The sequence below is a fragment of the Cyprinodon tularosa genome, unplaced genomic scaffold (assembly GCF_016077235.1).
Source record: "Cyprinodon tularosa strain WSP-4 unplaced genomic scaffold, ASM1607723v1 ctg634, whole genome shotgun sequence".
Taxonomy (NCBI): Eukaryota; Metazoa; Chordata; class Actinopteri; order Cyprinodontiformes; family Cyprinodontidae; genus Cyprinodon; species Cyprinodon tularosa.
The window spans coordinates 950,570-962,500 of NW_024039379.1; the positions used below are offsets into that span (position 1 = coordinate 950,570).

Sequence of the window (11,931 nt, forward strand, 5' to 3'; positions counted from 1 at the left end):
CATTTACAGAGTTTAATTTGCATTCAATTATTTTTAACAGCAGGAAACAAAACAAAAAAAGCAGAAAATAAAAGCTGGACTGAGTTACTGTTGGCCACTAGGAGCGCTATACGAGTAGCTTCCAGGTTTAGTGCCCCCTATAGGCCGTTAGCAGAACTCACTGTAGCTAAATGACCCAGCCTGCCTTTGTGTCCTGCTATCAGCCCGGTTTGGACCAGCAGGTTCTGGTGAAGTCCTGTCAGCGGTTGTATCTTTGGACGTTAATGTTTCTGAGATCCAAACATTCAGACCTTAGGTCTGCTCTGCAGTTTCTAAGGTGCAAACATCACTTGAGGCTCCGCCCCTCCCTTCAGCCGATTAGCTCAGAGCGCCCTCAGGTGGTCTGTTGTAGCAGCAGCACAGCGAGCAGGTTGCTCTGTGACTCCGCCCACTCCCCATTCGCCTCCAGCTTCACTCTCTCCCCCTGTCTGAGCTGCAGGAGGCCCAGTCTGCTCACAGGCCCCGCCTCCTTCACTTCCTGCTGCCGCAGAGACACCAGAGCCCCGCCCCTTTCCTCCACCCGCCTCAGCACCACATGGGTGGAGCCTGGCCTGAGGTCAGAGGTCAGAACAAACAGGTAGAGACCATCCACAGGAGCAGAGAAGACCCCAGAGTCGGAGTAACAGTGATCCACGTTCAGAGACGGTTCAAACGAAACGCCTCCATCTGCAGCTCCTCGAGGGGCCCCGCCCACAAACAGCAAGGAGACGTCTGATTGGCTGGATGGGAAAGGCACACCTGCAGAGGAAAGGTAGAAGTTCTTTAAAGCTGAAGTCTGTAAGTTTTTAAAATCACTTTTTTGTCATATTGGCTAAAACTGTCCCTATGCCCAGACAGCAGTACATGTGATATGTAACCTGTGAAAAAAACTGCTTCAATTGGTCCCGCATACTGCCTGTATTTCAATCTGGAAAGAATAATTCGGGACGAGTCAAAACAACCAATCACAGCCAGAGGAGCGTCTGCTGGAGTGTCAATCACAGCTCCCCCCCCCCCCCCCCCCCCCCTCACCGCTTAACCTGCCGCTGCCGCAGTCAGGAGGACGCGCGTGGAAGTCATGGCGGAGCGACAGCCACCAGCGAAAGAGAAACTGCCCTCACTGCCCCTGCCGACAACTGCTTACACGGCAAACTTCGGTATAACCAGCATCTTATATCTAGCTGCTTGGAGGTGAGTGTTATCGCTCTTACCGGTTCACACTCCATGCCGCGTACGCTGCTTGGACGCTTCTGGTCGCATGCGGTAGCCGCGCAGATGCTGTGAGAGGGGTGGAGCTTGGAGGTGGGGCATGAGTGAAGCAGAGAGGGTGGGGGAGTGACGTGAAACCTGTTTTTCTTCAAATTTTCAGTCGAAGTCTGCTCTCTCCTCAATGTTACAGACTGCAGCTTTAAGGGGTCCAAGGACGTACTGCGGGGGGGGGTTATATTCCCTCCTTATCACTAATTAAATTAGATTAATTTAAATCGACATTAACATGAATTCAACAGACTGTAGTAAACAGATAAATGGAGGCAAAAGATGTCTTTCAGTCATCAATGCCAGTGGCGGTTCTAGACCAAATGTACCGGGGGCCAGGAGGGGGCCAGCTTGTTTTAATGGGTTAAAAGAAAAGCATGAAATAAAAAACAGGGAAATTCAAATATGTTAATATAGCTGCATGCAATTAAAATTCTATTTCTTATTAGGTCAATATAAATATAGAATTTAGGAATTTTACATATTTTTACTTTAAGTTAAAATTACCGTTTTCTATAAAACCTGAATAAGAATTCAAGAAAAACTGATAAATTCAGCTGTAAAATTACAGCAATTTGTCTGAAAAAAACATGTAGCAGATTAAACTGGGATCCTATCTCAATACCACTGAATTTATCACCTTATTATTTTACAGTAATTAGTAAAACAGAATTAGTAAAGACATAAAATGACATAGATCCAAAGGAGCTATCAGTAACCATGTCTGTTCCAGCGCAGATCATCATTAGAACTTCTCTGAGTATCATGTCTTGGTTATAGCGGCCATAACAGGGGCCAGGACATGATCTACAGGGGCCCTGGCCCCCGTTGGCCCCTGTCTAGAACCGCCCATGATCAATGCACACATTCAGCGACACACAGGAGCTCTTTCAAGCTGGACACCGTTTCATTCATAACACCTGTCCCATCAACCAGGAATCAGAAATACTTTAATAATCCCAGGGAGGGATTACTTTAGTTACATTACTCCATCTGTAATAGAGTAACTATAGGAGCAGTTTGATAGAATATATATAATTAGGGGTCCGCTCCATCAGTTGGGGGGTCCTTGGGCTGGTTGAAGATCCCTGGGTTAGACCATTCTAACCTTCTGTTACTCTGCCTGGTTAGTAGCAGTATTAACCAAGTTAGTAACTAACTAGTAACTCTCCTCCTGACTCACCTGCTGCCCTCCTCTCTCTGCGATGACCTCCTCCTCCACTCTTCCCTCTTCCTCCTCGCTTCTTGTCCTTCCTCTTCATCAGCTCCCACAGCCTGTCCAGCTCCACCGTGTCCTCGGACGCCGCCAGCACGTCCGCCTTGCTGAAAACGTTTTTGAAGACCCTCAGATGTTCCTCCAAGCCGCGCTTCAGCAGCTCCAAGTCCTTCTGCAGCTGCACATCCCGCCCTGCAGGGGGCGTCCCTCTCTCAGCGGGGGTGTTGTTGCAGGAGCAGGGCCTCTCCTCCAGACGGACCAGCCTCTGCTCCAGCTGCTCCACGTTCTTCTCCAGGTTCCACAGGTCGCTGCCGTCTCCGGCGTGCGGGTGCAGCAGGAGGAGCTGGTTCTCCCTGACTGGAGGGCCGCCGCTGTTCCTGCTGGAGCCACCGGGGGGCCAGAGAGGCTGGGAGGGGGGCTGGTCAGCAGAGGGCACCTCCTCTGGGCTTCCTGAGGACACCAGATCTGAAGGTCATCAGGAGCTTCAGGCAGCGAGACCTTCATTAATGTTCTCAGGGTTTAACCCTGTCATGCCAGCTCTCTGGGTGGCGACTAAGAATCTAATAGTTTTATCTAGACGACATATTTCTATGTTTGATGTGGAATGAAGGAAGAGAAACAGAAAGTCTTCATGGAATAAAATGAAAAATCAGCATCATCAGCAGTTAGGTAGGTTAAGGTCAGGAGGTTTCAACCATAGACATACATAGAAGACTAGACCCCACATTGACTGTCGCAGAGCAGGAATAACGGGCGCCATCTTGGGGAGGTCGAATCGCTACCCTAACCATACCAAGGAGAACAGAAGGAGGATTCCTCACAGGGCAGTTTATTACTGTTTCTATGTCTTTATTAAGGTGCTAAAAATATATGTATATGTATATATATATATATATATATATATATATTTGATGTGGTTCTGTTGGCTTCATCAGGGCGTGATCTACAGCTCTCACTGGAGCGATTCGCAGCCGAGTGTAAAGCGAACGGGATGAGGATCAGTGCCTCCAAATCTGAGACCATGGTCTGGAGCTGGAAAAGGGTAGAGTGCCTTCTCCGGGTTGGGGAGGATGTACTGCCCCTAGTGGAGGAGTTTAATTATCTTGGGGTCTTTTTCATTACTGAGGGGAAGATGGAGCGGGAGATCGATAGGCGGATTGGTGCGGCGTCTGCTGTGAAGTGTGCGCTGTACCGGTCTGTTGTGGTTCAGAGAGAGCTGAGCCAAAAAGCAAAGCTCTGGATTTACCGGTGGATCTACGTTCCTACCCTCATCTATGGTCATGAGCTTTGGGTCATGACTGAAAGAATGAGATCCCAGATACAAGCGGCTAAAATGAGTTTTCTCCATAGTGTGTCTGGGCTCTCCCTTAGAGATAGGGGGAGGAGCTCAGTCATCCAGGGAGGACTCAGAGTAGAGCCGCTGCTCCTCCACATGGAGAGGAGCCAGTTGAGGTGGCTCGGCCATCTGGTTAGGATGCCTCCTGGATGCCTCCCTGGTGAGGTGTTCCAGGCACGTCCCACCGGGAGGAGGTCCAGGGGGAGACCCAGGACACGCTGGAGGGACTATGTTTCTCTGCTGGCCTGGGAACGCCTTGGGGTTCCCCCAGAGGAGCTGGACCAAGTGGCTGGAGAGAGGGACGTCTGGGCCTCCCTACTGAAGCTGCTACCCCCGCGACCCGACCCCGGATAAGAGGAAGAAGATGGATGGATGGATGGATTTTAATATAATAAAAAAAATCCCTTTATTGTCCAAAAATGGCAAAATTTGTTGTTACAGCCATAGTGGTCACAGAACTGTGGACCTTAAAAAGTGTATAAAAGTAACAAAATAAGTGACCGACTTAAAAGAGTATAAAAAATAAACATAAAATACTGTGCAAGAATAAATAAACAATATACAGCTCTGGCCATTTTTACAGTATTTTTACTGTATAATTATACATACATACATACATATGTATATATGAGGGATATATGTATATATAACCAGTATAAATATGTTTGTTTATAGCAACAAAGAATATTTAAATAAAGTGAATCTTTTGTTTGTTTTCATCAAAAACACATAAAATTAGTTAAATATTCATGAATTAAAGTAGATTCTGTTCCTGCTCAACACAGAGCGGAGCTGTCGACCTCCCCAAGATGGCGCCGCTAATTCACGTTAGCACACATAGGCGAAAGTGATCGATGCTGGTCTTTTCTGATATTATATGTCTATGGTTTAAACAGGAAGTTCTTAATAAATGCTGTAGTTTTAAGTCTTCACCACTGAGTGGCGCTAAAAACCATTTCATGTTCTGAGTGAATCATCATCTAAATTCGTTCCTCATCCAGTTAACGGGAAAGAAGAAGAAGAAGAGACCTGCAGCTCTATCTTGGGGATTTAGATCCACCTTACCTGCTCCTTTGTCCTGCTTCTCCTTCGCCTCCTTCTTGCTCCTCAGCTGCTCCTGCAGCTCCCTGATCTGCTCCTTCAGGGCCGGGATGGAGTGGGCCTCCTGGTCCTGGATGGGCCACTCCAAGAACTCCAGGACCTCCTCCCCCAGCAGCAGCTGCAGCACGTCGCTGTGCCGGATGGCGTCCTGCAGCAGCGAGCGGAAGGACACGGACAGCGTCTTCACCTGGTTGTCCCGCTGGACGTCCACCTCCTGCAGAGCAGAGACTGCGCTGCTGAGGTGGGTCAGGCTCCGGTCCAGAATCCTGGTTCTGTTCTGCTCTGAAGCCATGGACTCCGCCACCTGCAGGAGGAAGGAGCGTCAGTCTGCAGGACGTTTCATCATCAGAAGAACCAGATGTTTGTTCGCCTCCTGACCTGTTGCAGACCCCTCTGCAGCGCCTCCACAGCCGGCTCCCAGTCACTGGCTGTGTCCCACATGGCCCCGCCCACCTGGCTGTTCTCTTCTAGGGCTAATCTGTTCTCATTGGCCAGCTGGGTGGCATTGGCCACGCCCCTCTCCAGGTGCGTCAAAGCGGCCTTCAGGCCGTCAAAGTTGCAGCGAATGGACAGGTTGTGCAGATCGGTGTACAGGAAGTCCACATCCTCGCTGTTCTCCTTCAGCTGCTGCTGCTGGAGCGTCAGGTTCCCCGCCAGCTCCTCCACCCGCCGCAGCACCGACACCTTGGACTGCTCCACCTCCAGACCCGTCTCCATGAACAGAATCCGGCTGTTCCGGGCCGTCTGGTTGATCAGCTTCTCCAGATCCTTCAGCTGCGCCTCCAGCTCCTGAGCTGAAGACGCCTCCACCTCCTCCATCAGCTCATCCACCTGCACAGAAACACACCTGGCTTCAGCTCCGGTCGGACCGGAGCGCTTCGTGTTCTGATTGGACGGACCTTCACCGTGTTGTTGACCACCATCCTGTCCAGCCGTGTGATGGCATCCCACAGCGCCGTGTTGTCTGCAGGCTGCTGCGGGTGGAGCTGCGCCTCCGCCTGCTCCTTTGGGATCAGATCCAGCTTAGTTTCAGACAGTGATGTGTTTATGGCCTGCAGGCTGACCTGGGATCAGAGTTTAAAGAGCCAGATCTTTGTGGACTGAAGGTTTCCAAGTCTTCCCTGCTTCCATCTTGGTTTTCACTCACCTGCACCTGATCCACCTCCACCTTAAGGGAGCTGAGGCTGTGGAGCAGCTCCTCCTGCTCCTTCTCCATGTTGCTGCGCTGCTCTTCCACCTGCCGGCGGACGTCTCCGATCTGTCGAAACACAGCGTCCAGTTTGGAGTCCAGCTCCGCCTCTGAGACCCCCTGCTTGTCAGCCTCCTGCCGGCCGCTCTTCAGCTCGGACACATCCTGAGCCAGCGCCCCCACCTGCTGCTGGAGGAGCTCCAGGGAGCGGTTGAAGCCCTGCAGGATGGGCTGCAGCTGCGATACGACCAGAACCATCACGGTTTGGACGGAGAAGTCTGGCTGCCGCGGAGCTCTGTCATCTGTGACTGGAGACAAAGTTCATCACAGTTACTGGTTCCAGGAACACCAGTCTGACAGTGTCCCAGTATCACCAGCATAGAGGGATGATCCGATCCTAATCTCCTCGCTCCAGATGAATAGCAGCATGAATAACTGTTGGAGATGCTGATCTTTTGGTGCCTGTATTTAATTGAAACCTGACCCAGAAGGACGACCAGAGGAACCAGAGACGTTCTCTACCAGAACAAACACGATCTTCCTCTGGGAAAGTCCGAACCCAAAGCGTCCATGTTTGCTTCAGCAGGAGCTGAAATAACAGCAGAGGAGCTTCTCACACCCACACAGCAGAAACCAAGCCGGGTCACGGCCCCCTGGGGACCAGAACCAGAAGAGTCCGGCCTTCAGAACGAGCCTCAGACACTCCTACAGCGGCCCGATGGGGGTGCAACCAGAACCTTAACTCCAGTAATAAGTATCGATCTGACTGAGATACTTCATATCATAGCTGTAGTAAAAGTACAAAGTACCATGCAGTACTGATACAAGTATACTTCTTTTTTTATGTCAGTAGTTCTTAGGGTCGGGTTGGGTCAGCAGGAAGTTCTGACTCAGCATGGAAACCTCCCCCTGGTTCCGGAGGCGTATTTCTGGAACCATGTTTCTCCTGCTGGTTTCATCCAAACAGATTCTGTTTATAGAACCAGAACTTTCTGACCCTGCAGGTTCTGCTGTTTTTACTCCCCTCAGAATCAGTTCAGGATATCTGCATGTAGCTCCGCTGTGGAAACCAGGCGACTCTGCTTTGGAAGAGAAAACTTCTACCTGCAGTTTTCCTGAAACTTCTACCGTAGAGCTTTTATTCTGAAAGGAGCTGCTCCTCTTTGGCTGCTTCCTGCCGACTCGGCTCGGTCACTAAGCAGAGAGAAGAAGATGTTCTGACCCACAGTTAAAGCTGAAGTTCACATCTAAAGAACATCTGATCCATTCAGCAGCAGTTTGCATCTTCAGATTTCTGAGCTTTAGTAGAACTTCTGAAAGTAATTTTATTTTGAAAGAACTTTTTTCTCATTATTTTTAGATTGTATTGCTGGTTGGTCTGCAGCCTCCAGAGCGTCTCTGGACTCAACAGGTCCATCTTTTTTAGTCAGATGCTCAGATTTATCATAGAGCTTAAACTCTTATTTTGAAGGTCCTGCAGGGATTTCCTGTTGGTATTTCTTCTGATCTGGGTTCTAACTGCTCTGATTGATGGGTCATCTTGGATGCATTCACTTTAAATACTTTAAAACGTTGTGTTAAAATGTTCTGCTCTAAATTTTCTTAAAGGAAAAGTTCATTCACTCCTACCACACTTTATACCAAAGAAAAAACAAACAAACTACTCCTTTGCTGCTTAAATGGAAGTTAAACCATTTTAGGTTGTCGTTCTTGTAAAACTTAAAGGAAAAGTCGCTCATATTCAGAATTCAAACTTCTAAAAGTTCTTTAAATCTGAAATGATTCCATCCTGTTCAATAAATGATCAGTGTTTTTAATTCAGAGTAATTTTCATGTGAATGTGCTTTACTGGAGGCATCCATGTTTGTCAAAGAACACTACTGCCACCTACTGGTTAGTGACGTCACGGTGCGGTATCGGCTGTTGATCAAGTCCCAGTGCTGTATCTGCTGTTTGTCACAACGCGCTATTATCCAAGTCATCTTGAAAACATTCTTCTTCCAAATGTTGGCTACATATTACGGGTTTTTTCTCTGGCCAGAAGTTCGATGGCAAATCCTCCCTCTTCAAGTTGGCGATCCAACGACCAACCCGTCCGTGGAGGATCAGGAATCAGAAAGGTGGAATAACTCTTTTTTTTCACTTTTACCCGATGTATTCCAGCATCCAGCTGCCATGCACGTGGGCATTGTCAGTTTCACTATAGCTCTGGTGAATTTCAATGGTGAAGTCCTCTGGAAATCTTCAATAATTGTTGTTGATTGCAGATGTGTCTAGTAGTTCCCATTGATTTAGCTTGGAAAGCGGGGAGAATGGCGCTAGGCTTACCGCACCGTGACGTCACTGCTGGAAGATGGCAGGAGGGAGGGGCTACTATATTTGGGCAAAAATGGCCGCTCCCAGATTCAGGGATTACCCCGAAAAAGATTGTTTTTATGTTTTTACTGATTAACGCTAAATTCATTAAATCACCGCGAATGTTTTAGTTTTAGGTATAAATGAAAATATAAATGGACTTCTGCTTTAAAATGGTTCTGGTTCTGGTTCAGACCCTGAGTGATAAAGCATTGATGGTCAGTGAAGCTCAGCTGATCGCAGAAGGAAGGAGATCTGGATCATCAGTGCTGTTTTTCTTCTTTAGTTTCTGACTCGGATCTCCTCTTGGCTCCAATAGCCCAGCAGAGGTCAGAGGTCACACAGTTTTAGGGAGCTCCCGGTCTCCTGTGACTACCGCTGCAGCAGGGACGTCCAGGTGCTAAAATCAAACAAACCCCATCAGTGATTCCGGGAGCGGAGGTCCGGCAGCTGGACCTGTTTGGCACCATAAAGAAGGAAAGATCTGAACGGACATCAGGCAGCCTGCAGAGTCGAATGCAGAATAATGGATCCAGCTTTGGTTCATTCAGACATGATCAACAGATTCAGGCTTCTCTTCATCAGGTACGTCTTCTCAGGAACGTCCGGGAACCTGAACTCTGCAGAACATCAACCAAAAGCAGCAGAACGTTCCTGTAAAGGTGACGAAGCGCCGGCTGCTGTGAGGTCAGAGGTCATGGAAAGATCTGGCGAACTGAGCCAAACAGGAAGTGAGTGTATGATGTCATCGTGACCTGTTGGTCTGGAGATGACCTTCTGAGCAGCACCAAAACTGACCCAGTTTGATTCCAGAAAATTTTCAAGAGAGGAAGAAATAAACCTTCAGAACTCTGTGGCGGTTCTGGTCTTACCCTGAGTGGGCTCCATGGACGGCGGCTGGTTCTGCCCTTGATGATGAAGATGATGATGATGATGGTAAATCGGAAGGTGATGGTGGGTGGGGGCGTGTCCTGAGTCTGGGTGGGCGGAGCTCTGAGGAGCTCTGAAGGTGGTCTGGTAGTCGCTCTGCTCCCGGTTCGGGTCGCCATGCTGATGCAGCTGAAGCCCAACCGGGTCGCCTGGAACAGAGAAGATTATGTAAACGATGAACTCCGACCCGATTGGGTCAGAACCGCCCTGCCAGCAGGTCGGACGTCCTGAAGGAACCAGATATTTAATCTGAACAGAAAACATTTATCATTTTAATGTTTCATAAACATGTTGATGTTTTTTGTTCTTCACTGATTCTTCATCTTTCAGACGGATCGTTTCCCAGAGGCAGAGGAAAGCTGAGAGTCACTGACCCACAGAACAGACCTAGAACACCAGGAAGAGGAGGAGGAATGCACATCTATTAATCTACATCTTATCCAGCAGAACAGTCGGTTTTGACCTCTGACCCCGGCTCTAGATGAACTGTAGAAGTTAGAAAACCAGAATCCAGTTTCCCCTGAAAGCTGAGACTAAATCAATCCTTCAGATATAGATCTATAACCTAAACTACTGACTCAAAGAAAGAGATTTCCTTCTGTTGGATCAAGCTGAGCAGAATGTTTGAGGGTCACAGCTGGTCCACCTGGGACAGAACCAGAACCAGAACCCTCCACAGGGTGAATAAATATCTCTTTCTTGGAGAGAGCTGTAGAGTGAAGATCCAGGTTCTGGTCGGGCCTCCTGGACCTGTACTGGTCCCGCTCTGATCTTCATCATCAGACCTTCTTCATCATCAGAATCCTATCTGTGGGTAAAACAGAGCGGCTCTGACCGCTGAATTCTGACAGCAGGAAGAAGCTTTTCCAGAACCAGATCTGAATCCAGGTTTCAGATTTCAATAAAGAAAAGTGACCAAACCCAGACTGAGACAATGGTTCTGATCTGAGACCAGAGTTTGGATCAGAGTCTAAAGAGAAACTGTTTGATCTTAAGATGTTCAGAGCTGCACGCATAGAACGGCCAGGGCAGGACTGATGTCAGCTTTATTTCAGCAGTTCCTGCCATTGTGCTCCTCCTGCTGATGGCGCTCACAGGAAGCTCCTCCAGGGAGCGAGCGCTGGGAGCAGACAGGACCTGTGTGCTTCGTTCCCACCAGACTCTAAAGGCCAGAGCTCTATTTTAGTCGGACCTTCCAGAGCTGTTCTTGGAGCTCTCCGGGCCCCAGGAAGGTAAAAATACTCTGGTAAACATCTGGTCTCCTGTGGAACCACAACAGTACAGGATGTTCAGTCTGGAGGAGCTGAAGGGAATAAACACTTCGCCCATCAACCAGCCCCTCCCCCTCTGCCCACTCCCTGCTCTAAAGGTCAATGAGGAAGATGTAAGCAGGGTGTTCCAGTGTCAGAAGACCAGAGAAGCTCCAGATCCTGATGGTAGTTCCTCCCCCTGCCTGAAATCCTCATGACCAACCATCGTCAACAACCAGAACCAAGAACTGACAAGGTTCCTAAAACCAACTCAGACGTCATACCTGGAAACTGGACCTTGGTTCCTTCAGGTTCTGATCCGCTGGAATCCGTCTGAAGACCAGAGACTGTGAAGAATAAAAAAGGTTTAGTGTTGCTTTGTTCACCACAAGGAGAAGGTGTCGGTTCTGTTGGACAGACGGTTTAATATAACCAGAACCAGTTTGGGTCCGACTGAGCCAATAGCTGCAGTTTAAACAGCAGCTGTTTGATTTTCAGAACCGACCCATTTTTCTGAACAGGTTCGGACTCAGAGTGGATCCATAGTTCTGGGGTTCGGGATTTCCTGGGTTTTTAGATGGACTTAAATCAGAACCGCTGATCCTCCTGAGAGGAACCAATGAGCTATCGGCATCAAGCAGATCCGATGGTGGATCTTTATCATCATTATGATGATTATTCAGCCTTTGGTTGGACCTCCTGACAGATTTTCAGAGACCTCTGGACACAGAGGAGGACAGACAGAGATGAGGGGACGTCCTCCTTACTTGTGGGGCTCAGATGGAGGATCCTGTTTCCTAAACCTGCTGGAACCAGAAGGTTACCACCTGACTGGATCTTCTCTGCTAAACTGATCGGTATCTAACTTCAGGGAGAAGGTTTCTGGTCCCACCTTCTTCCTCACAGTTCGGACCTCCCCGCCCTGGACAGCAGCGCCACACCAGAGCAGTGAGCACCTTCTCCTTCTGGCAGAGGGTGGGCTGCGTGGACCAGCGGTACCTGCAGGCAGAGGAAACTGAGAGTTCATCATCTCCCTCAGAGAGAAGAAGAACATCCTGTATGAAGCTGCAGCTGTGGAACCAGATGTTCTACCTGCTGTAGAACATCTACATGTTCTGCCCCCTTCCCACCAGATCTACTCACGTGATCCTCGTGCAGCTCGGCGACCCGCTGGGACACGGACCCCGTTGCTTCACCACTTTTCTACACTCTTCAGTTACTGTAACAACTTCCTTCTGCTGGAAGGCACAGCGGTTCCTGAGAGACACACCGACATGGA

The 11,931-nt window shown here is 49.0% G+C and overlaps 1 protein-coding gene and 1 pseudogene across 1 annotated transcript in view; both read right to left on the reverse strand.

The window, feature by feature from the left end:
- The window catches only part of LOC119798741, a 171,762-nt pseudogene that overhangs the window by 115,624 nt on the left and 44,207 nt on the right, over window positions 1-11,931 (reverse strand).
- Window positions 82-11,931, reverse strand: part of mmrn2a (multimerin 2a) — a 21,833-nt gene continuing 9,983 nt past the window's right edge. Inside the window, exons 2-11 of the mRNA XM_038308311.1 lie at window positions 11,796-11,909; window positions 11,545-11,651; window positions 10,937-10,999; window positions 9,345-9,551; window positions 6,076-6,425; window positions 5,828-5,992; window positions 5,307-5,759; window positions 4,893-5,232; window positions 2,459-2,941; window positions 82-777 (exon numbers count right to left, since the gene is read on the reverse strand). Of these exons, the coding sequence (XP_038164239.1) occupies window positions 374-777; window positions 2,459-2,941; window positions 4,893-5,232; window positions 5,307-5,759; window positions 5,828-5,992; window positions 6,076-6,425; window positions 9,345-9,551; window positions 10,937-10,999; window positions 11,545-11,651; window positions 11,796-11,909 (2,686 nt within the window). The 3' untranslated portion in view covers window positions 82-373. The remainder of the gene's footprint in view (window positions 778-2,458; window positions 2,942-4,892; window positions 5,233-5,306; window positions 5,760-5,827; window positions 5,993-6,075; window positions 6,426-9,344; window positions 9,552-10,936; window positions 11,000-11,544; window positions 11,652-11,795; window positions 11,910-11,931) is intronic.